This window comes from Apaloderma vittatum, unplaced genomic scaffold, assembly GCF_000703405.1.
Source record: "Apaloderma vittatum isolate BGI_N311 unplaced genomic scaffold, ASM70340v1 scaffold6937, whole genome shotgun sequence".
NCBI lineage: Eukaryota > Metazoa > Chordata > Aves > Trogoniformes > Trogonidae > Apaloderma > Apaloderma vittatum.
In genome coordinates, this window is record NW_009727739.1 from 1 (window position 1) to 26,392 (window position 26,392).

General features: G+C 39.9%; 1 protein-coding gene across 1 annotated transcript; it reads right to left on the reverse strand.

The window, feature by feature from the left end:
* Nucleotides 1-235: 235 nt before the first annotated feature.
* Nucleotides 236-26,046, reverse strand: LOC104277202 (probable phospholipid-transporting ATPase VB; the record flags this gene model as incomplete). The annotated part of the gene is made up of 9 exons (XM_009873776.1): nucleotides 25,772-26,046; nucleotides 24,499-24,693; nucleotides 12,389-12,593; nucleotides 9,987-10,072; nucleotides 7,418-7,524; nucleotides 3,745-3,876; nucleotides 2,842-2,969; nucleotides 1,446-1,698; nucleotides 236-471 (listed from the first exon to the last, which is right to left on the reverse strand). Coding segments are annotated over exons 1-9 (1,617 nt in total), but the record flags the coding sequence as incomplete, so codon positions are not given.
* Between the last annotated feature and the right edge of the window lie 346 nt (nucleotides 26,047-26,392).

A 26,392-nucleotide genomic window follows, 5' to 3' on the forward strand; every position in this document is an offset into this window, starting at 1 on the left:
CTCCTGTGCTCCCCCGTCCTCTGCTGCAGTCTTTGACACAAGGACCCGGATTGCCGAACCCTCCTGGAGTGGAGCCTGCACACCCCACGTGAGGACCCCAACACTTTGCCTTCCCTTCCCTCCCTTGGCTCCACCAGGGCTTGGATTTCTCCCGTCCACCTCCTGTTGGCTTCCCGTCGCAAAACACATCAGAAAGGAGAACTTAAAATGTGTTAGCTCGGCCTGTCGTACTCACAATGGTGCTGCTGAATGCCACTTGAGACTGGTTGCTGTCACGACGACCGAGGGACCTGTTCCTTGTATGGCCCTGAAAATGAGCCCTAGCGCTCTGGCATCTCCTTAAAGGTCTCACAGTCCTCTGCTTATAAGCGACTGGTCTCTCAGTGTTCATGGGAGGAAGAGTGAAGCGTTGAAGTTTTGCAAAGTCCTCCTCATCTAAATCCATCTCTTTGTGTGTTTCCAGGCGCCTGGCTGTAAAAAGAGAAAACAAAATCTTACCTCCTTACTCTCTTTTTTCGCATTGCCCGGGAGGAATTTCTTGCTTGCTTAAAAAAAACTGAAACAAACTAAACCAAAACCAAAACATCTCAAAAGCCAGCACCTGAAAAACTTCACTATCCACTTCAGTTTCTGGCAGCTCCCACTCTCCAGTGTTTATTATGGTGAGAAAACCAAAATGCATTATCAAAGCAATCAGTCACTTCTATGGACTTCTGCTAATGCATGGTCCCGTTAGCTGCATTTTGCAGTTGACTAGAACAGGAGAGTGAAATATGGAAATTCACAAATTCGCTAATGTTTTCAGTCACAGAACACAAACATCATTTTGGCAGCCGCGTGCCAGCTTAATAAAATCCCTCATGCTGTGGAGAGAGAGAGGAAGTAGCGACCAAGACTGAGACTGAGCCAACCCCTCAGATTCAGAGCATTGAATGCCAGGAGACTTCAGACACAGACTGCAGCTAGGGTCGACTCAAAAAAATGTGTAGCTGTGCCTTTCATACCACACAGAAGATGATGGTAATTACTTTTGGACCCACTGAGTTTAATTACTAAGTAATCTCAGTTTATAAAGCTTATAAAACTTGTAAAGCTTATAAAGCTCAGTATATAGAGCTTATAAAAGGTTGGCTGACATTCATTTAGAAATGAAAGAAGAAATGTTCTCTTCGTACTCTCGAGTGGGTACTGAATGCAGGGCAAAGCCTGAGATGCCTGAGATGCCTGCAGAGGGAACTCAAAATCCTTTCCCATCTGACTTCTGAATCATTTCAAACACCTTCACTTTCATGAATCCCCGTAACAGGAGTCCCTAGCAAAACAGAGACAAATCCACAAAGCTCTACATTCGGTCAGAGGGCTAGGTAGATTTAAATATTAATGTTTAAATTAATAACATTTTGTTGTTCAGAGAGAAAAGCAAGTATAAAAAAAGCATCTCTCACCATTTTCCTGATGTGAAAACTCAATCCCATCAACAGTACAGCGTCGGAATACCATTTTGTTTTCTGTTAGTGTCCCGGTTTTGTCTGAGAAGATGTACTGGATTTGTCCAAGATCTTCGGTAATATTTAGGGCACGGCACTGTATGGGCAAATCTGCCTCTTCATCATAGAGGTCAAGGTCATTGTGAATTAAGAAGACTTGGCCCAACTTGACTAACTCAATGGACACATAAAGAGAAATGGGGATTAAAACCTGAAAGAGAGTTTAAATTCTCAGTGAGGGGTGAGGCAAGTCTCACTGCTTTCTGTCAACAGTGTCCTGGCACAGTTAGGAGTAACTGTGGAGGAACAGTTTTTCCTAGAGACGTATTGCAAGACTGAATAATAATAGTTCAGGGGAGAAAAAAGTACGCCACACACATAACAACGACAGATAAACAGGGACGATAAGTGACAAAATACCAAATGCAAAGGTAGGGCTTTCAGAGGATGCTCTTGCAAAGCACATTTTCTGGGTGGAGGAGCATGCTTGTTCTTACCCTCCTGAAACTCTGAAAGGATGCACTAGCAGAGACTAACTCTTAATGTAAAAAACTTCCACAAGCAATTACTTACTTTGCACACAACATTTCCCACCTGCTATCTTCCCTGCCCTGAAATAACAATGAATTCTTAAGATGTGCAAATATTCTGTTTCAATAGCCAAGAATAGTCCCCCAAAGAATCTCTGAGCAGCTATGACAGTTGTCTTCACATTTCATTCATATTAAAGAAAGTCTGTCCACTTAGCTCTCAGCAGTTACAGCAAGAAATATGGAAAGTAAATGTGACTTTGTTCCCCATCCTGTGAAATGTTCTCTCCCAATTAGGCTTAATCAGACTCAGATATACAGGTATCCTACTTTCAATTGAGCTTCTTTCCTAAACCAGCTGAACCATACCTAGTTATTATTCCCCATTGGCAAAAATGATTTTTGTTTCACTCTTTTCCCGAGATACTGAGTGGCATCCTTTTTTTGGAATTCTGGGCACAGACAGAAGAAAAAAAGCTGACACTTGGATGTAAACATCCTCTTTATTGCATAGGCTAGTGATTCTGGAGTTATTTAAAAATATAATGCCCTTCTTTCCTATGTCCTTGTGGGGTTGCAACAGCAAGAAAGAAAAATCTACAGGAAGGAAGGACAGGAGGATGGAAAGATGTAAAAAAAAAAAAGAAAAAAAGAGAAGATATATTATTCCACACCTGGATGATTTGCAACACTCCTAGCAGTATTTTCAAATAGGATTAAGACGGTACTGCGCAGCTATTAGTTGACATTAATTGTTTGTTAGTGATTATAGTCAGTTTTGAATAGCTTATTCCTTAGAGGTAGCAGAGGTTTTTGTCTTTTACCTGCAGCAGGATTATCATTGTCAAGAACATGTAGAAACCAGCGAGAACAGGAGGTAGAAAATTGCCATTCTCATCTGGGACATCATAAGGTGGATGCTTTGAGAAGTTTCCAGTCCAAATGCCATGCCCTGCAGGAATCACATGCAGTATTGAAACACGCGGAGCAGTAAGGTGATTGAGTTTCTAAAATTTGCAGATACGGACTGCTGCAATCATTAAAAAGAACAGTTCCTGAGCAATGCTGTAAAACTACTGGGGAATGTAAAGTACATGCTGAGCTCACATGTATATAATTGATCTGCAAGTAAGAAATGAGTGGTCGTGGAGGTTTTAACTCACCTTTCCTGCTAGGAAATGCAGGTTTTTCCTATGTAACAACGACACCTTCTTGCAGCCTGCTGTAAAGTGACTTTTGAGAAGGAAGGAAGATGTGGAGACTACAAACTGGATGACTTAGTCATGTGCAGCTCATGGACTGTAATTTGGGTAGCTCTGGCTAGCATCATTCCTGAATGTATTAGAGGAAGATGATACTGAAGTGAAGGTAGAGCTGCAATATTTTCCTTTTGTTGTTATACACAAGGAACAAACATCCACTCCAGCGCAGATCTTGGTTAGCAAGTACCGATGCCTTTAATGCACTAACCTAACGGCTTTCCCTTGTTTTACAAATGTTTTATCACAGTGGAGATGGGTTTTAGATGAAATGTTTATAGCCATGAATGAGTTTTCTTCCATCTGAATTTTTCATATTTGCCAATTTAATTTGTTTATTGGAAAGAATACGAAGCTTAAAGAACTCAGGAGCATTTAGCTCTAGATCTCACATCTCTTAAGATCAGTTTTAACCACCGTTTAGACAATCCAATGAAACAGAAGAAGATTTTTGCCAGTGCTTCATACCTACAGCTCCAACAAGACACATCACGAACAGGAGTCCCACACATACGAAAATATCCGTATTCATCCGTCGCTCTATCTTGCTGCGCTTGTAACGAGGACCGTTGTTATTTAACATGGCCTTAGTTTCATGACCTTCAAAACACAAATGAGTATCATCATACTTACATAATATTTTGTAGCTTGGCTGTTTTAAATGGTATTTCTCTCACAAAATGAAAGCAGGATGCTGATGGCTAATGTTGATTTGACTCAACTTTCATTCAGTAATTTTATTGCCCATCTTCTCATGTGACTGAATAACCCAACATATCAGAGACTAAATCGAGAGGTTTATGAAAGATCTCTGTTATATTACAGATTTCAGCTGTTATACACGTTTTGCTTTCACAAAGACAGCAGATTCAGTAGGATCACGAGGTTTACATCAATGTTCTAAAGCCAAATCTCCTTGAGAATAAAAAGAAGAAGAACAGGAATATTACAGTTTTGTATTCTATACACAACTTGATTTGGTGCTATACATATTCCTGAAACCTGCATTTGGGTATTTTTCAGCAGCTATATAAAAGCCACTAGATACATTTAATGTATTAAATTAAATAAAATCCAACATGTCAGATCCAACAGTGAAAGACGCTAATGTTATTTAGTCTTTCATTGTGTGGTTGTAAAGTGCTAACAAAACAGTAGGACAAGAAATAAAAAACCCACCCAATCCTTAGAATTTACTGAGTTAGAATTGAGCTAGTATATTTGTAACAGAAAAAGAGGAGTGTTATAAGGAGCCAAGAAGCAGAAATTGCTTTTTCTATTCTATTAATGTTATCCAAACTGTTGCTCCACAATTGAGATATCTGGATACCATCTGTTGCTACATTAAATGGTATTTTTATGTTTATTTCTACAGTTCTTTTCCCTGAAAACATAGACCCAGCTTGTATTTAGTTCCTATTTGTACATGCATGATGAGAGGGGCTGTCTTCCAAGCTACCTTTTGGCTTTCTCTAGGGAAGTGGTTTGAACCAGAAGCTGGAAGTTAGGTGCGATTCAATCACACCTGCTGGATTAACTCCAAACATACATCAAAGGTTATTAATTGAGGCAGAGAGCGAGAGAGGAAATTACTCTCCAGCCTTATGTTCAGGACATCCACCCAAGAGCTGGGACTCCTGGCTTCCTGTTTCAAGGAGTGTGCAATTATTTACACAACCTGGAGCTTCGTCGGTGGGACCAGCTTATAGTACAAGTGCTCCTGCCTTTCCAGTTTGCGTCTCTGCACATACCTGTTCCTCCCACACCGTCAGGTACTCAGGGTACAACTTGTGAAGCAAGAGATGTGTGTTTGCTCCCACATACGCAGAACCACAAACAATACCCAAGCCTTCCCTTCGGTGAACAAATGCTCTAACCATGAAGCTTCACAGAAGAAGAAGCGCTGCTTTTGCTTCGACTCCTCTAGCAGCTGTGTGAATCTTGCTCCCCACTTTCTTTTTATGTCAGGCCTAATGGAGCATTTTGTGTTGAAAACAAAAGAAGATAAAACCCTCTAATCCCTCCTAGAAAACCCTCAAGGAAATGGTGGATATTTTTCAGGAAAATGAGAAGAGATCGCTTTCTAAGTATCAGCTTTATCATTCCCTTCCACTTCAGCTGACCAACAGGAAAACGATGCATCTGTGATACAGGTACCACTTCGCAAGAAGTAGAATATTGGAAATAAGGAAGGAATGACTTTGTTCTCCTCTGTCTCTCACAGCTTTGTATGCTGTGCAACACAGCACCTCACCTACCACCCCACTAGGACCTTATCTCTCTGTTTCTGGATGCTGATGGACTTTTTAAAAACCTTATTCTGGTGCTTTATTATTTGAAAAGCATATGATTCTTGCTGCTGCCCCTATCACAATGAGAAAACTCCATGGACTGTCGCTCTGTAATGAGGTTTTTGTGCATTAGCGTTATTGCTTTGTGTAGAACGGTTTGGGTAGCCATGAAAAGTCTAACCAGATTTGGGTCAGATGAGACCTGCACAGGCTAGACAATCACGTTAAGTGATCGCTGTGCTCTTCACAAGGGCTTCCATTAGAAAGCAAGTCTGAGGAGTAATAGAGTTATAAAAGTGGTGCATGTGCCATCTTATTATGTGACTGGTCTTGACTGTTCAGAAGAGGTCCCAGACCATGATTAGAAACCAGAGTATATAATCTATCAGGGAACCCTAGAAATTAAGCTGGTACTGGTTCAAGCAAGTCTAATTTTAGAGGAAAAAGAATAAACTTTTATACTGACATTAACAAGAAGATGTCAGGTGGAAATTGAATTGAAGACTTAGTACCTTGAGAATGACTTTAAAGCAACATTAGGATCTGTGCTGGTGGTGAAAGAAACACGCTGGGAAATTTTGGCTAAAGAGAAGAAAAATAAGAAACCTAGCAGGAGAAGGGAAGGTAAATTAATTCCATAGGCAATGATCCCTACAGAGATATTTACAGAGTAACTACTTAAAAAAAAAAAAAAAGTGATGACTGTGGTTCTGGTTCTCCTCTGTCTGGTAGGCACCATGTTCACACGTGGTGTTCAGAGAGACGGGCAATGAAAGACCCACAAAGCGAAGGCTATTTTGGAAATACATGGAAGGTAGAATTATTTAAAGTCCACTTCTGCAGTAGTAATACAAAATGATTGGGCGTCAGGCAAAATAATCTGGATTGTGGAGATTAGTCTAAGATAAATGTCTCTTGCAAAGATGGTAACCTCTATATTTTCTCTTTGGTGGCTCAGCCTTGAACCCCTTGTTGCTACACAACTACATGACTACACTGGAAAGATAAAAATAACCAATAATGGGATCAAGTGTTGTGTTTAAATTGACTTTTACTTAATCTACAGATTAAGAGGGTAGTTGATATGCTGTATTTGAAGCAGAAGAGGGCACATCTGGCAAAGCCGGCGATAAATCATGCTCATCGAGTGAAAGCAGTGTTAACACTCTAAAGGTAAAAATTCTGAGAAAAAGATGAACTGACCCACTGCTGAACCTGGCACTGCTGCGTTTGATCTGGGCACTGACACTGTCTTGCTTGGTTCACGTCTCTGCTGCCTGAAATTCATGGTTGCATGGACACACTATGTCTATGTCAGCATAAACCTGTGCTCCTGCCGCCTTTTCTGTCACCTCCAGCTGCTGCTGTCACTGCCTCCTGTGTGCTGGCACTAGCACAGCTTGGCTTTGTGATGATTTTTTTTTTTTTCTGGGTAGATCTTCAGCTGCATCAATTTCCACCCTAAGGAGCCAGGGAGACCTCCCTTAGGGCAGCTGTGTAGATTTTATGCCAGATAGAATTAGTATTATAATTAGAGCTGCAGAGCTGAGATTTAAACTCACCTTAGCAATTTTTTACTTGTCTGCATATTTTTGCAAGATGCTGCAAAGATAACAAGATATTTGACATGTATGGGAATATGGTCACTTGCCAGAGACTCAGCATGGGACTTGCTGGCTTTAGAGATGGCTGAGTAATACCTTTACTTGAAAAAGTTACATAATTCTGCCATGCACTACCAGTTCTTAAAAGAAAATACCATATTGCGATGCAGTATTAGACTATACATATTTACTATAGGGCATTTACAGGGAAATTCTGTGTTTACCTAGACAGAAAGTACATCTTACCTGCATATATAACAATTCCTATTGCAGCCTCAGTATTTCTGATTGTACATCCACGGAGCAAGAGGCTTTCAATGTTAAAACCAATCCGCTCATGATTTGGCTGCTCCCTAGAAGAAAGAAAACAAAAGAAAGCAATGCCTTTGTACATGTGTCTGTTTCAAGATGAAATCAGAAAACTGTGAAGGAAGTTATAGGAATGAGCCTCATTTTGCTTGCATTTCCCTCAGCTCCAACAAAAACTCCAGTAAGAAATTACAGAGAAGTGCAAGTATCTCCTTTTAAAGACTGCTCTCATGGTGTGCGTCTCCCAGTGTCAATACAGAGAAAGACTGGCTTTCACTTGGTGCCTTATCTGGCAGATTCAATATCTCATAAATGAAGCCAAGATACATTACGTGACTTCATTCAGACACAATGATTTTAGAAAGCTGAGCAGGGTTTGCCTGCTGGTAGAAGTTCAGAAGAATACATCTGCACCCTGCAAGGGCCTCTGTCTCTCTGTCAGTCACCAAAGTCATCTTCATGAACCTCGGTTTGGTGGAACAGTCTCTAGGCTGAGGGTCTCTTCCTCACTCTCAGGCTGGGCAGAAGACCCTTCATCCTGGCTGAAGGTGTCCTATCACACACCAGCTCTTTCTGCTAGCAGAACAGCCCGATGAAAACTTAACGGAAACTATAAGGTCAGTGCTCCATCAGGCAGGCAATTTGTTACTTGCCTCTGGAAACGAAAGCTTAAAACTACTTTTGCTCACAGTTTTTATTAAATACCCTGGTAGACTCCTCCTGAGATCTTTACAAAAGCTGACAGTTTTCACATCAGTCACTCCATCTAGATTTGTTATGTAAATATCACAATAGATTTTTTTCAGAATATATACCTTTTCCTACATCCTGTTTGATATCTGGCATTGCATTTACCAGTAAATTGTAGTGTCACTTAAATGGAGAGCAAGGTTAGGTGCTCTCTCAGGGCTAAGTACAGTCCTGCGCCCGTGATTACATAACATCAAACTAAACAAAAAGGTTTAGGTGCCATCAACCTACAGCTGGTAGAACTGTAAAAAAAAAAAGATGCCAGAAACTTGTTTTTCTGGGAAGCTAGATTAAGCCTTGGTCAACTCATTTAATAGAAGCCTTCTTGCATCCGCTTGAACAGAATTCACTCTGGCCAGGCATGTCAGGTGGATGTCATCAAATTCTTTCTTATAATTTTGAGCAGAGAGAGTACTGCTACCATTTTACAGCAAGGCAAGAGAATCTCAATAATTTATTAAGGGTTCTTGGAGAAAAATGTAATGTGCTCCAAGTAATTTAGCTCAATAGCTCATATAACAGCAGACCCAAGTCAGAAACTCCACTGAGTGCTGGTAGCTTTCACTGGCAAATTCTTTCACCCATGAAGTGGGGAGAGAAAGGCAGCTAACTCCATATTCCACGAAGCAGGTGAGGTAGCAGGCATTTCCAAAATGTCATCAGACTTTCAGCAGAGATTTGAAGATTCCGAAATCAGGTCCTAAGGGTGTGTATTTGTATATGTTTTCTTGTGACATAGGAGTTGCATTTCTATAATCTCAGTGCCCTTGTGCCACATTACAGCCAGCTAACTGGAAGGATTGCTTCAATTCCAGTTATACCCAGCGGTCCACAAAGCCAGCAACCGCAGCCTGCGATCAATACAAACTTGACCTCTTTTCCCCTTTTAAGATCTCACAGTAGAAGGGTAATGGCATTGCTATTAGAGTTGTCATTCTTCCAGGGCATAAATTCTCAAGACCAGATAGAGCACTGTCTGGGGCAGCAGGTATTTTGGACGATTCTCTGGTGTGGTGTTGGGAATTTGCATGGACCAACGACTGCTCCGAATAGGGTCTTGTGAAACAGCTGTCCTGTGTTGGGGGCTAAGAGAATTTTAGGGCATGAAGCATGCCAACAAATTGCCCGTACAGACAGGGATTAGGCTTAAATCCATTGAATTCACTAGGATAAATTTCCCTGTTATGCCTGTGCCAGAATTATTTAATGAAAAGAGAACATAAAGAACAGAGTATGTGGCTTTTTCCTGACATACATAGGTTTACATACACAAAAGCATTTTTTTAGACTAGTTTAAAACATTGGTTCAGTATAATTTTTCTTGTTTGCTTGCTTTTTTCTAACTGTAAGAAGAAAATCTGATTTGTTTGTTAGATCCCACATGCCTTTTCCCTGTGGCCGTAAACATGAAGAAACTAGAGCCATGCAGCTGAATATCTTTAAACATGAGAAAGGATTTAGATTTAACATCTAGCCTAACCCAGCCCACAGCTCAAATGCAAATGAGCTTACATCTGAACTTTGAAAAGAACTGAAGCCTTGTGAAAACAGCATGAAAAAAGTGCAAATTCGATGTCAAGCCTTAGTTCTGCCTTGCCTCAAAACACAGATTCCAGTCTACATTTTATATTGATTTCTGAATCCAGGAATAGATAATAGTGACATTCATCAGCTTCTGCAAAATACGTTCCTTTTTCCTCCAGTAGAAATATTAAAGCTCAGACCCAAAATGCATTTCTGGATAACAAATACTTACATGTACCCTTTGAATTTATTGAGATCATTGTTAGGCATTTCACAGACGATGGTGTTTTGGAATAATTCAGGTTCAAACAAAGTATTCTGCAAGAGAAAACACACTGAATGAGTGGTAAATGCAATGAGTACTCAAAATGATAAACTCCAAGAGAAACTAAACGTCAGTGACCAGGATAGTTGGGTGCTGCAGTACTTGCTGCACGAGGAGAAGCAGAGGGAATTGAGCTGGTTCAGCCTGAAGCAAAGCTTCAGAGGGGCTGAGTAAGGATCTGAGATTTCCCTCTCTTGGATTAACAACTAGTTAAATTAAATGGACAAAATGCTGTGTATTGGACAAGGCATCACACATGCCAATTAGTGAAAACATTTGTCTTAAAGTGAATGTAACAAATAGTTCAAATTATTCATGAATGGAAACCAGCCTGCAAAAAAAAGCAAGATAACATTAAATTAATTTCAGGATTTACCAGGATTTAAAAATATGTTAGAAGAGTTATGTTACTGGCCAGGATGGTATAATCATAAAACAAACATATCGTATTCAAATAAGATTAAAAGCAATAATAATGGTAAAAAAACCCCAAACCCAACAACCAAATGAACAAACAAACCCAAAAGAGGGGAGGCCGTAGTCTAAGACCAAATTGCTGAGAGAGGCAAAACAAGACAGAGCTCTTCAGGGTAAGTACTCCGTCAAAAAGAGCTTGGACCTGAACTGAGACACATGGTTTTGCTTGACTTCTGCCACGTTCAAGGAGACGGGCTCGAGTTTGGAGTGCAGGAAGGTGTCCAGCAAGCAAGCATCATGGGAGGTACTCAACTGCCCTAAGTCGTGGGTTTTTCTCAGTGAAAAAAAGGAGAAAAAATTTTGGTTTTAGATTGAGGAAATGTAATAAAAATGGGATGCGAGAAATGAGAACAATAATTGCCGTACCATAAAATCTTCAAAAGAACTGGAACTCATTTTAGTCTAAACTCCTCCCATTAGGAAAGCTGGAAATGAAGTCTGCTGCTGGGCCTCTCTACCTTCTTCTACAGCAAGAGAGACTTTCAGAGATTAGACTCCTTCAGAAACTGCAAATCCTGAAAATGCTTCACTGGAAATCCCAAAAACTTTGCCAGACAGCAAGAAGATTTCCTTACACTGCCAGTCCTCAAGCCTCAATTATTTTCCTTACTGTACTTTAATTGTTACATTATTTTCTCTCTCCTGTTCTTTTATTTCTGAACAATATGTATATATGTATTTAAATTAAAATATAATATCTTAGTACAAGCCAGTGGAAAATCTGATCTAAAAAAGATGCTGGAGAAAGTATAAAAGCGTGATGAATACAAGGGCATTTTGTATACCTTCTGACCCACGTGGCTGAATATTTTTAGAATCTCTTTAAATAGATACGGATTCATATCCACTGAATCTTGTTCAACTCAGTAAATTCATCAGGAAAGTCAGTACATATTTGGTTTTGCTAGAAACATTGCTACAACAGGAGAACAGGAAAATGCAAAAGGCACTGGACTGCACGTCAATAACAAAGAAAACTAATACGCTTCTAGCTAGAAAAGGGGAGAAGACGATTCTTCGCTATTTTTTTTCTTTGATGATAATAATTTTACATTTGAAAATTCAAGTTAAAAAACAGCATAAAAAGGAAAACATAATTCTTCTCTCTCTGTGTCTTTTACAGGTAGGTGAATTTAATGTTCCTCAGCATATCCTAAAACAAAGAATGTATGTTCATACTTATTTCCTCCCTCCTTAAAAAGTCACCCTTTATAGACACAATTAAGGAAGTTACACACAGCACATAAATTACAAAACTAAACAAAGCTCAAAGAACAAGGAAGAAGTCAGCACCCTAAAACCTGTGCATATGGTATTTATTATAGGTTTATTTTTAGCTCAAAATCTCAAAGTCTAAAGAAAAATATGACCGTGAATAGGCATAATTTGATACGCGGGGATTTTCTAATTTGAAGAGACTTCCTCTTACTATAAATGGCCGAGATGAAAATTTGCATTCTGTACGACAGCAGAATGCTCCGTTTTCCTCCGAAACAGAAACTACAATATCTAATGTGAAAACTATCAAGTGACACAAATGCAACGTTTTCATTTTTCCTATTTAAGTAGCCAATTTGTGCTTTGGTGTTTTGTTTTGTTTTGGTTTTTTTTCCCCCCTAATCTTCCTTTTTATACAGTCATCCCCGTGCCAGAACAACAAAGATCTTTCAGGACCAACTGTTGCTTTCCATACTGGTCTTTAGGACCAACGGCAAAACATTTCCGTAGCCATACGAGCACAACGAGCCCATTGGAACCCGGGGTGCTTCACGGCTGGAACTGGTGTGCGAAGGGACTCAGCCCCATGCTGGCTGCGTTCTCAGCAGACTTACGTGGCCGGAGAAGCCCATCACGACTCGTCTTTGCTTGAGGTTGGTCTCCCCGTCGAGGTTGGCGGTTTCCAGGTGACAGATGCCGCTCTGATCGGAGGAGTGCAGCAGGAGGATATCCGCCGGGATGGTCTCGTTGCACTGCAGCTGCACAAAGTCCCCCACCCTCACGTCCTTCCAGCACTTCTCCACGTAAGCATGTTCTTCCCTGTTGCATTAAAAACATGTCATGGGTGAAGAGTTCTGGTAGGAAAGCAGGCCTCCTGCTTAGTGGGGCTTCAAAAAAAGAAAGAAGGGGGTGGTGGTACATTGCTGTATTTTTTTTTCTAAAGACACAGCACAACAGCTAGAAATAAATAATCAAGACTCATAATGTCACCTAACCATATGTCACATTCAAATAATCTCTTTAGGTGGGATAAACTGCAACTCTTTCATTCTAGAATTACTTGTATAGTCTCCACAGCAAAAGGTAAGAAGTTGTTCAGAATAAGAGGTGTTCTATAGTATCTTATTCAAGAAATTTAGACATTTCACCTCCAAATATTAGCTTTGACTATGTGACTATTTCTCAGATACTTTCCAACAGCAGCATATAGATCCTAAGAGAAACCAAGTGATATCTTCATTACGATTGCTTCAGGTCTTTCCACTTTGTAACTCCCAAAACGTAATTAAAAGCCTTCAGCTTAGCACATAGAAACAACTTCAAAAAGTAGAACAGCAGACAAACGGCCCCTTAATATTAGAAAATACGTCCAAGTTTAACAGAAAAATCAGGGTAAGAAACAAAGTGCTTCTAAATTTTTTTTTAAATTTTTTTCTTTTTCTAAAAAAAAAAAAAAGGAAGAGACAATGGGGTCAAAGGAAAGAAATTACTTTTTCACCAACAAACCAGTGCTCAGTGGTTCAGGAAACAGCAAACTTCCTATGACATTATATTTTCAATGACTGATCCTTCAACTGCTCTTAATCATGTAAGCAAGCTGAAAATTGCACAGTAAGCATTAAAGTTATTTCATGGGAAAACTGCGCGGGCAACAATGGCCCAGTTCCCCTAACTCTTTGAGAGGGATTTTTTTTCAATGTGAATAACTGAATCATCTTATGCCTTGCCCTGCAAGAGGGGAAAATACTCATAGTACTTCACCAAACAGACAGGAAAAGGCTTTTGGGAATCCTAGAACGGCCTCGGCTGGAAGGGACCTTAGAGATCATTTTAATCCAACCTCCCTGTCATGGGCAGGGACTCCTCTCAACTAGATCAGGAAACACATGGGGACCGAATGGGGATCGAACCCGCGACCTTGGTGTTATCAGCATCATGCTCCAACCGACTGAGCTAACCGGCCCCGTTTGGCTCTCATCTATTGCCAGAAGAATACTGCCTTTCAGTTAAGTGTCTGTACCACGAGTAGGGGGCAGGATAAAGTGTTTTGCTGCAGTTCAAAGGGCAGATCGTGCCATCCCCCCGGAGTCAGGCCAAAGGCCCCACCCGCCTTCCTGGCCCTCGGTACAGGAGAGTTAGCGCCGAGGCTTCCTGGAAAACCTTCACGCTTGGCTGACACCCTGATCTGCACAAAGACACGCAATAACAGCTCCCTGCAAAGGGTATGCTTGCACTTCAGTTCTGTGCATTTCCCAGCCACATCCACTTTTTATTCAAAAAAAAGAGAACACAACTCCCCCACAACCCACCTAGTTAAAGCCCCTCAATGGCAAATGTGAGGTGTTTACTAAATTACGGTATAGTAGCAATAATTTTTCCTTCCTACATTAATTTTTCAGTCCTGAATTTTTCATTCCTGAATTTTTCATTCTTCTTTCTTCTTTGGCTGACTCTACTTAGCTGCATGTCCTTTCTTCTTTTGCTCAACAGCAGACAAAAAAGACCACACTGAAGAACAGAGCTTTGTTGTGAGTTAATTTGATACTGCTGCACATTTAAATAAAAAATTCCCTATCATTTTCTATTTGAAAAGTATTTAAGCAGGTGTGTATAGATTATTTATGGCTGTACAGAGTAGGTACTAATGTTAATATAGCAAATCAACTATGTAGCTATGAATCCTTCCCATGTCAATTAATTTCTGGGTAGAACTTTGGAATATGTTTGTCTAAAACATAAAAAAGAGAGTACAGAAGCAGTTTTAGAGCAAGTAGATGGCTTGCCTTTTTAGTCTAGATGTGCCATTCTAGTCTTCTGGATGTGCCATTCTAGTCTTCTGGATGTCAAGTCTAGTTTGCATGCAATGTTTTTTATGACTTCTGCAGGGTAATCCTAACTTTCTGTACGTCAACTCTTGCACAATTCTGAAGTTTACAGAACACACTTCTGATTTTTTTCTGCTGGTAAAATGATATAGAAAGGCCTTGTCCATCTGGCCATCTTCCACATCAGCCTGAAGAAAGCAGGTTAGCAAAAATAATCCATGGAAATCACAAATTTTTAATGTTCTTTCAATAATTCCCTATGAAACACACATTACACATAAAGCTTCAGGTTCTGTCTGTTCACTAATTACAGAGGAGACAGTGAGTCAGAAAAGCCAGATGACCTCTCTTAGATCCAAGGAGCAGCCTTACTTACACAGGGACGAGAGCTCAGGAATTGCTAGAATCCCAAACCTCCAACCAGGAGAACAGCCTGGCCCTCTCTCTCAAGGAGCATTGAATTAAGAAATACATTTTCTGTTCCAGAAAGGACTAGACATTAACAATTTCCTACAGCACAAAAGTTTTCTATAATTTCCGAGGGAAATACCAAGGGATGAAAGGAAGAAAAGTACTTCATAAGGAACCCAGAGCACCCCACAGCAGCACTGGCTCTGTTGCCTGACAGAATTTTTCAAATGAAGCACTTTCCTTTTATGGATTCCTTTAACTGGGAACGCTGCCCATCTTCTCTTTAGTGATTAAAGTTCACGGCACAAGCTCTGGTTGCTAGATAAACAGCAGAAATCATAAATCTAGGATGGTCTGATGAGAAACACATAACAAAGGCAAATGCATTTATAAAATAAATAAATAAACAATTCATGGTGATTTTCCACAGGTGGAAAGCTGCAAATTTGATACTTACAGCATGTGGCATCAGGCCTGTGGCGTGTCAAAAACGTGATCTAAGATAAAAGTTTCTCAGCACCTTCTCTCCTTTACCAGTCAATTTATTAAGAGCACACCTAAAAAGTGTTCCCTTGCTGTCCTGGGATAATGGGTAGCATGATACTGCCCATCAGGGGACAGTGCTGACAAAAAGAGGCCGTTTGCCTCGAACAGCTGAAGTGAAGCCTGCCAAGATCAGTTATTGGACTCATCATATCTGACCAGAAAGCCTGAACTAAAGAGGTTTTATGAAGTAGTTTCTGGGAAGAAAGGATCATAAAAAAAGAATCCTGTGGTGGTTGGAGATTGCGGGGGAACATGAATAAATTATTGACTTTGTGTCAACTGTTTCGTTTCACATTTGGGCATTCGATAAAGATAAATCCCCAACAAAAACTGGGTCAAAATGGATGGCGAATGAGAGCAAATAAAAATTATTGTTCTGGTCCCCAGAGGACATTAAATAAAAGTCATTTCTCATGTGCACTCCACAGCATGCCTATGAGCCCTAGATTGTCTTACAGAACGATCTTCAGAAATCTTTACTGCACAGAAGCATCGTATCAACCAATTAGTTCAGTGAATCTTATTTCCTTGAATTACTGCAAGCTCTGTCTCAGGATCCTTTGCAGCTTGAAGTAAAGACATTGCTTGCTCTACCTTTCACCCCCTAAATTGTCCTAAGGTTCTGACACTTAGAAAAAAAATAATATCAGTGTCACAAACAGACTCAATCAAATGTTTACACTTTATCATATGTAAATTTGCTAGAAAGATAGATTTCAAAATGGTTACTCTCAAGCATCATCTACCTTGTAAAAAATACTATTCAAATTCTGCAATCAATTCCAGTTTATGTGAATTTTAAGTACCAGAGCTTTATAAATGTGTTATATGCCCATATATGAGATTTTGGTTTTTTTTTAATTTGCCTTTTTCAATCTCCGTATAGGTTTTACAGGGACCTGTGCCAAATGAAGAAATAAAAGCAAAAAGTATTTTGAAAACACATTTGTTTAGACTTTACCGTGTTCGTTTTGTAAATTATGATTTATTTTTAATTTATTATTACGATTATTTTTTTTTAATACTGCTGCGAACTAAAGGCTATTGCTACATTTCCGCCTGGCACCAGCTGGAGTGAACAGGTAACTCCAAGGTCACTTACTGAACGACTGCTGATCATTAGCTTTAGTTTCTAAGGACTTCCAGTAATTTACCAAGTTTCTGGAAGCCACAGCCTAGATCAGCTCTTTTGCTACAGTCATCTGCTTACACGACCAGGTAGCTCTTGAGGTCACACAGTAGAAACTCGCTTCTCTCCGGGTTTTAATGGTGCTTTAAAAATTCAGACAGTTATGATGGAACTCAGTGCCATGAGGTCATGATTCTGCAGGTCTCTGAGCCAAAACCATAGGTTCTCACTTGTCTACCCTTTGTCTTTCGTCATTAGCACCTGCTGCTGTCTGCTAAACCACCGCACCTCTTCCGTGAAGCAGCTTTAAATGCCTTGGCAGGTAATAGATCTTGAAGAAAGCTCTGATAAAGCAATACACAAACCAGTGCTAGCATTAGTAATGTATTTATGGATTTTTCTTCCACAGAGACCAAGGATCCTCGCCGTAGCAATAGGCACTGACTGACAAGTGCTGCCAGCTCCCTGCTCTTGGACTTCAAAACGCTGCTGCCTGGACCAGCTGAGTGTTGAAAACTTGATAATTGTTTTTAGCATTTAGTCAGTTCAGCACATCAAAAGTTTCTTCACCACACAACCAGCATGCTCACCACAAGAGGAATTAATGTTCCGATTATTTCTTCACAATTTTCGTACCACTGGTTTCAAGCAGTCGCACGGTGCCGTAAGAAACCTGAGTGGCTGAGAGGGTTAAGGCCATTTTCTCAGCTCACTGGAGGTTTGAAGAATGCCTCAGCTTTGCACTCTTTGTTCCTTCAGTAAAACCCACTGTTAATTTGGGTTTCTGTAGTTAAACTAGGTAAAAAAAATTCCAGAGTACCAGAAGTACATACGAAAGTTGTACGTGTGTCAGAGCAGAGGATGCCCACTGCCAGTGGCAGTCCCACACAGAGAATGATGTTGTCATTAAGCAGGGTGGTGGCATTGGATCTTTTCTGGTGGACAGTGAGTTGCAATAATGTCCTAGCACTTAATAATCCTGCAGTCATTGTAGCTTAGTCATATTGCTATTTTTATAAGAAATAATTCATGTTTTGATCAATCTTCATGCCATGCCATGGGAATGCATCTTCAGCCATGCCAGAACTGGAGATCTTCAGGACATCTTCAGCCTCCAGCTGACGAAACTCATGAACCATTCGGAGAATCACAGAATCACAGAAGTGTTGAGGCTGGAAAATACCTCTGAGATATCAAATCCAGCCTAAGACCCAACACCATCACACTGACTAGACCATGACACTAAGTGCCACATCCAGCCTCTCCTTAAACACCACTGATATTGCTATGACCCCAAAAAGCTGATTGCAGTTTTGTCTGAGGGAGTAGAGTGGGACTCTCTTTCTTTTCTTTTGGTGTATAAAATGAACCCATTAAAGCCTCTAGTAGGCTCCTAGTCTTCAAAGCTCTGCTTTGCTAGAAAACAAAAATAATAAAGCAGAAGTAAAAGGCTTTTAACAAGTGAAAACAATGCTGCTGAAAAACGCAAGCATTGGCAACAAATCTTTTTTTGTTTCCTGTACCCTTGGCAGGATGGCATTTTTCTCTCTTCTTGCTTTCTACTCCACAAATTTGCTGGTTCACCCTATGCTGAACAAAATATACATGCTGGTTTTGGGGTCCAGAGAAGAGTTGCCTTTTTTCTTTCACCTCCAAAATATGACAGTAAGTCAATTTCTGTTTCCACGCATGCTCCCTGCCCTTCTCTGTTATCTCCACAGACCTCTGTTGGACATTGCACCCCTGGCCACTGACAGGCTATTCTTCCAGAAGTGGGGAAAATCCAAAAAAAAGTGCAATCTCTCCTCCCTTCAGCAGGTCCAGCTGGTCAGAGCATATCAAGGAGGCTGAAATAGAAAGGCAGCCTTTGCCTTTACCACCCAGCATCCCTAAATTTAAGAAAATATTAAGCATACTATATATATGGTAACGTGGAGGCAAGCAGATCCCCATTGCTATCATGGAGTTAAATAACAACATTTAATTACAAAACTTCAATCAGCTGAAACATTTTAATTCTCTTCCCAACCACGGAGTCCAGCTTAAGTCAATTCCAGCCTTTCAGCTGTTGGCAGTTCTGACTTCGTGCAGCACAGGGATGAGTTCTACGGTTTTTTTCCTTCTTTGCACATCACTGCTCTAGGACTAATCTAGAGTTAGTAGTGATGCAGAAACCTTTAAACATTCTAAAACCTTGCACTAAGCAAAGAAAGACTCACAGCCTGATTTTTTTTGTATCGCAGACATCAGTGGACCTACAGAGGAAGAGGAGAATGATGCTTGTAGGAACTACTTGAAAACCACACGGAGGGCCTGAAAGCATTACACAAGAACTTTATATTGAAAAAATAATCTCGTTTAGGGTGCCTGTTGAATTACCTAGATATCTGACAGCACCACAGGATGATGCAAAGAGTATAAACCAGGCTTCTCTGAGTCACTGCCTCATATCCAAGTTTAGGTGCTGAAAATTAAGCAACATGAACAGCTAAAAAAATGTTAATGCTTTTATGGGTGCTGCTGTCTGATGTACGTGCACGCAGTCAAGTGTGCTGCTGTGCCGTATTGAACTGTGCATAGTCCTTGCATTTGCATCTCAACGTCTATTGAAACACTGAAGAAAAATAAGGTTAATTCTTCAAGTTGCATGAAATGGATGTAAAATCCTGTTCGGATGCTATGGAGTCTTTACAGACCGCTGCAGCTTAATCCTAAGGGCATATCAGATTCAGGCTGTACATTAATTCCACGTCACGTAGTTCCTTAAACTTTACAGAACTTCAAGAAAATTAAAAAACAGCTTTTAGCCACCGTTGGGTTGACATTCACTGACAGGTTTGTGTACTACATTTGTATACTACACTGTTGACGGTGAGTTAATTTTAAACTGGAAAGAGTTCAGAGAAAAGTAACCACAGCAGATTTGAAGGGACTCACTGACAAGAAAGATGAAAAGAGGGATCTATATACAGATCTTGACTGAAAGGTGTCTGGGTCTAGCAAAATGAACATGATAAAAATCACATGTATTTGAGGATTGTAATTAAATGTTATGGATGAGGAATAACTAATTAGGGCTTCATAAAACCAGGTGGCTTTAGGAATTTAAATGCAATTAAAGAGGCATAATGAAATATAGCATCATGGAAAAGATTGTGATAAGCATTTTTTGTAGTAATGGAAGTCCCCTTGCTTGGAAAATTTAGGATCAGACAAAGCACACTTTAAAGAATACCAGGAGGCAATTAAACGCAACTGAATTTTTTGTTCTCTTTTTTTTTTGGTATTGTGTGATTCTTTCTGACAGCACAAGAGTTTGTATACAATTATTTTGATTCCAAAAGTTTTGGTTCAGAAATCAGAATCTCCACACTCAAACATTAGGATCTAAGTTATTACATCTCCCCAGGACACTTCAAAGCCTATTAATTATCTCACTTTTTCTCAATTAAATACACTACTTGAAGTGCCTTTTCCTTCATTTGACTAGCAGACTAGATTTCTCATTCCAGCTGACCTCCGTGAAAAGAAAATTAGAAGAAATGTGTTTACAGGGCAGCCTATTTAAATTCAATTTCCCTTGCTCTGTGTCGAAAGAAGGAAAGTTACTGCATTTCCCCTAGTCTTCAAGAAAGTTTTGGAGAACATTCAGCATTTGGAAAAAATTGATCTCTCTTTGCATTTCTTTTGGAAGGGGAACCAGAGTTCTTGCTACTGAAATTTGACATGAAGACAATATACTCTCCAAGACCAACTCTTAAAATCTAAGTAATCTTTCATGTTAGGATGGAAGATCAGTTGCTATGTTTAAAAGAATTTTTGGTGCTACCGGATTACAAAAATTTGCTGGGTCTGAAAAAAGACTTTCACCTATGTTAAAAAATTGCCTATGGCAGATGATTCATAAGAAAGAAAATTAGAAGACAACATGCTCTTCCATGACTTTGCAGCTAGCAAGAAGAACAAGAAATATCAGCTTCCCAAAGCGCTTTAGAAACCTGATTAAAATTATTCATGATATAATAAGCTGTAGCTACTGATCTGATGGCAATTGTAATTACTCATGATTTTTCCAGGCACTTTCCAGGAGGAATGCTCTAGTCTGAAGTCCTTCTCATCCTCCTTTCCCCTACATCACCATTTTGGGCCACAAAACTTTTTTGAAAGACAAGATTCTAGGTGAGATTTATACATAGACCAAAGTATTTTTTATCGGATGAGATAACTAATTATAAGACAAGTCCACGCCAAGTTCCTGCATAAAGGAAGTACTTATGGCTATACCTTGAATCTGAATGTATGTCGTAATTCCACCATGGATGTTTTTCTCCTCTACAAAACAAGTTTTATCATGTTCCCTACTTCTCATGTTCCCATGGTAAAAGGCTTTCAGAGATGAATTAACATGTTTGTAAAGAGGAACTAAATAAGATTCTTACGCGGATTCATTCATTAGTACCTACAGCACCGCCTCCTCTCTTTTATACCATTTTTAACAAGTGTTAACAATGATCTGTTGCCTCATGGGTTAAAGATCCAAAAAAATCCAACTAGATTGCAATCTCAAAGACAGGCAGAAGAGCAAGTTTGTCTACCCAGAGAGCTACAGTTATTGACAGGCTTCATAGTGAAAGAAATCTTAAATGAGTGATACTTAGAAACTTGAAAAATGCCTGCTTTTTTCACACAAGTTGGCAAGGAGACCAGTGCAGTTTTGTTTCTGACAAGTCATTATCTCTGCGTCAGGATAAGTTTAGCCCCCAAACAAGCAAAACTATTGTTTTCCTGTTTAACCAGCAGGATACAAAAATAAAAATCTGACAAACATACGCAAGAGAAACAAACAGAAATGACAGCACTGTGTGATAAAAGCCAGAGTTCTGCAAGATCTTGCTTGTGAAAGAGTACATTATATAAAACATTGTTGATTAATTTGAGGGATGACAGACAACATCCATGGAGAGGGAAAGTTTTGCTCTTCTGACTCCCAGTTGTGTTATTCTGAAGGAAGAAGCCATTTTCTTTCTGCTGAGAGAACCGTTTTGATACAGTAAAACATAATTTTCAAACTTCTGAAAGTCCTAAAATGAAGAGCTCATGAGGTGTTTTGCAGAAGTGAATGCAGACAAATGCAGTTATTTCATTTGGAGATGACTGAACAGAGGCATGTATTACTACCTCCCATTTTTAAACTGCATTTTTACAGTTTTATTTTACCTACAACCTTGCAAAACAAACACAACTGAAAGCTACGTTTAGAGTGTGGTGTATAAAATTAAATGTGGTTCAAAGGGCTACATTTTAAAGAGGTTTCTTGGCATATAAAAATGCAAATAGGTCCCATGACAGATGTTGGTCAGTGTTACCTTATACTGAGAGAATTAAGCCCACTTGAAAATTCCTTAGAAATTTGGGTGCTTATAGCAATTAAAGCATGACTAAGAGGCTGATAGCCACACCAATACCATGAAACTCCAACCTACTTTCCTAGTCTGAAAATGAGGTTTAAACAACAACAACAACGAAAGAAATATCCTGTGTCAGAACAAATAACAGCAATATGTAGTCACTGTGTCAATTAATCACTGTAATTTTCCACCATATTCATTAATTTTTTAAAATAAAAAGTCTCACCATTGATAAAAGATCTCAAGCCAACTTTTTCTTTGCAATAAAAGCTAAACAGAACCCACCTGCTGTAAATGTAGCATCCCATATGATTGATTTCTTTGTCTAATTTATATCGCCGAAAGTCCTCCCAAGCATCCTTAATGGCTGTAATGGCCATTATAACACAAATTGGGATCACAGAAACTTCTGGTTGGAAAGCATTCACCACGGGCACAAAATTCAGCAGTGCAATGACCACAAAATAAATATTGGCAAAGCGATGAAGCTGCTCATAGATATTTTTAGGGAGGAAAGTCAAGATGGTATATTTTCTGGTCTTAATTTTATTGGAGTCATAGTATCTGTTTGGATTTTCCTTCCATTTCCTATTTCCAAAGGACAAGTTGGAGATGATCACTCGCTTATTTTCATTTTTCTTTTTCCTTTTCTTTACTTTTCCTCTCTTCTCCAGCTCTTCGTTTTGGATTTCCGCGTCCGGATCGCCACATCGGCAGCACGTTTCCTTGAAAAAATGTTTTTTCCAGATCATTCTAGAGAAGCATCCTAGAACACTTTTCCGTGACATCTTGTTCTCCCACAAAAAAAGTACCCTTTAAGTTGAACAGCAACGAAGCCAAAGGAGTTCAATCATCCAAATAAACTCCCGAGTGACGGAGAGAAGAGTCAAGACGTCTGAAGCCCAGGGCAGCCTCTCCTCTGACTCCAACCTCTCCCTGCCTAGGGACAGGTATCATCCTGACTCAGCCGCACCGGCACTGCACCTCGCGTACGGCAAAAGCATCCGGACTGTTTTGTTATTCCTGTCAGCGCGCGCCTGGAGGTCCCGTTCAGAGCCCGTCCCTCGCATCGACTGGCAGCTCACAGCCAGCACCTCTGATCCAGAGCAGAGCAGCCACAAAGCTAAGAACTTCTATGGCTCCCTCCCCCAACTTCTATGGCTCGCTCCCACGAGTTTCAGAGTCACTTTATGAGCTTGGGAGTTGCCAGGAAGTTCAAAGGTAATGGGCAGAGCTCCGTGTCCCAGAAATCAACAGGAGATTGCTACAAGCTTTGCTACAGACGGGATTTCTCTCTTTTACTTCCTCTATCTCCTATTTGTTTTCACGATCGTGGATTATAAAACAAATAGCCTCCACCCCTCCCAGCCAAGCAAACCTATGGGTTGGCAGTGGCAAGAATTATACATAGACGTGGGCACCTGAAGGGCAGTTTACCTAGATTTCCCCTCCTCAGCCTGATTCTTCTCCTCTGGTAGACCTCCTGCCTTGGGACAGCCAAAGTGTCCCCTCTCTCACCCAGTAACCCCTTCCAACCCCTCATTTCTTCCTCCCCATTGGCCCTGTGACTACGACACATAAGTACGTAAGCACAGATGAGGGCTAATTTCCAGGTGAGCTAATGAGATGTGTACAAATTGCAGTAATTTCTTCTCTGTGGCCTGGGCTTAAGGAGAGGCAAAAAAAGGGAAGAGATCCTAACTGTCAAACTTCTAAATGAAAACTCCTATCTATTGCATTATGTACTGACGTAGTCTCAAGTCAAGTCAGTACTTGGAAAAGAAAGTGATGAAATCAAAATGTTGCAATAAGAATTGCACGTGGAAATATTTATTGTGTCTGAGTCAGTGCTGAGCAAACGCTGCAGCTCACTGCAGGGGCTGTGCCACCTCCAAAGTGAAACAGTGCTGCTTTGATCACCTGTCTTCACTGGAAGTCCTATAAAGTTGGGGTTTTTTTCAGTTCCTGGTTATGCTTACCTTGAACATAGCTGATAATTAATCTTTGTATTAATGGTTTGCGTGTGAAACGTCTGACAGACATTGCCCCAATTTGTTAAACAGCCCCAGTAATCATTTCCAGACTTGGATGCGTTTCATTTTCCCTCCAGATCCTTCTGCTACCTGGGGAGGACGTTGTGTGTGTTGGCAAGCTGCTTTGGAAACTTGGAATGAAAGCTCGTGCATCAACACAGGCGGCTGTGATACGAAACAAAACTTCAAAGATATCAAGATGAATTAAGCCAGATAAATGAGACATTTTTGTAGGTGGAGCAAAACTCTTGTATAACAGGTTTTCCAAACTTACTGTACTCCAAAGGGTCAGTGAGGGAATTACTGCAAAATCAGATGAGCAGTTTGCCTCACATCAAATACAAGGAAAAATAATTGGTTTGGTTTACTTACGTGTTATATACTCGGGTTTTAGAGAAATTTATGGTCTTATCAAATTGGTATTTTCTATAGTCTTCAATAGCATCCTTAATCATACTGGCAAGCAGAACCAAGACCAGAGGCAGCATAGTAATCTCTCTGTGGAAGACTTCCACTTGTTGGAACCAGTTCAGAATCGCCAGAAAGAAGAAATAAAGATTACCCAGCCTGAAACACATAAAATAAATTAAAAGCACTCAGAAATTACAAAGCGTCCTTTTCCCAATGATCATCCCCCATTTTTTATCAAAGGAACAGTAATCATTTCACTCTTACACCCTCCTCTTCCTTTTCCAGAATGAATTAATCAGTTGCTTAACTGAGACGCTAACTTTTTCTTTAGAAGAGCTTGTGAAATACATTTTCATAATATTATAGTTACCTCCGTTTCTCCACATATTACAAACATGTTTTGTCTCTGGGAACTTAAAACTTCTTTAGTTTCAAGACTGCCTCAGTCTTGAAAATAAGTGTGATATAAAATAAATAAATGAAAAGAACAAAAACCAACCTCACCTTAAAAATACAAACCAGTGTAACAGAATGGGTGTAAAACCCCACATTTTCAGAAATCTCTCCATCAAGAAGCCATGAAGGATTCCACAGGTGGAAGGTCAAATTATGGATGTCTTAATTTAAAATGCAGAATGAAAATTTAAAAGCTACTAAGGGATATAGAAATTCCATTTATTTTTATCATACTGATATTTCCCTGGGCATCTTATTGATGTCATTTATTATCTTGGGAGGGTACATAATTTCAAACCAGTATTTGGAAAGCAACCTGGTCTATCACTTGCATACCCTGTATACTCTTTATACCTTGGTAGACAGCCCCACTTGCATGCCATTAAAAATTAATCTATTAGACTCTGAAATCTACAGAACTTCATAGGTATCTCAACAAATCCAGTGAATGTCTTTGTATGTTCCTAAAATTTAGAGGTTCAATCAACACAGAGACTAGGTTTTTTTTTTAAATAACATCATTTTGACATAAAAAACTGTGACAGCATTCAAACAAGAAAGCTGGCCACAGCATCAGTTCAGCACACCTGGTGTTTCCTTCCTTTAAACCTCCATTTGAGTGCGATTCAAATGACTTTTGGTGACAAGCAACCATCAACCAAATTTAATATTGTGCCAACTATAAAAGAATCTCCTTCCCCTTCCCTGTCACCTTCAAACATCACTAATTTCAGGGAGGGTTCTTAAATCTCATTTGTCATTGAATGAAATTTTTTACCTGTGAAACTGCTCAAAGAGATTTTGGGGCAAAAACGTGAACCACGTGTATTTTGCAGTCTGTATCTTGTTTCCAGAATAAAACACAGAAGCTTGTTTCCAGTCTTCCCACTGTCTCCCATTGCCAGGAAACACAATCCTCCATTTTTTTAAGTTGAGTTTTGGTTTGTCTCTTACAGAAAACAGCAGTGGTGTCGATTCTGATAGAGGCTGAGAGGGACTTGCAGCTCCCAGTCGCTGCCAACGGTACAAAGCAGAGTCCACAGACAAAGCCATTCTCGGCGGGGATGTCAGGCTGAAAGAAAAAGGCGTGACAAGGACTGAAAACCAATTCCATTCTGGTACAAAATTCACTTCATGTCTTGCTAGCAGAGGTTTAAAGCAGCAAATCATACTCCCGTTCAGCGCATTGCATGTTCAGTCTTCAAGCTCAGCGCTTTCTGCAGAAAATGCCCAGAATAAAAGATACAACAAATCTTCAATAGGGAAAAATCTATTTCTATCTCTGGGGAATAAAAAATAAATCCCAAATCTATTTTCTGTGTGTTGCAACAGCAAACTAACAGAGATAAAGCCAATTTGACAAAGGTGAACAATGGCTTTCCCATCACAAATTCTATAT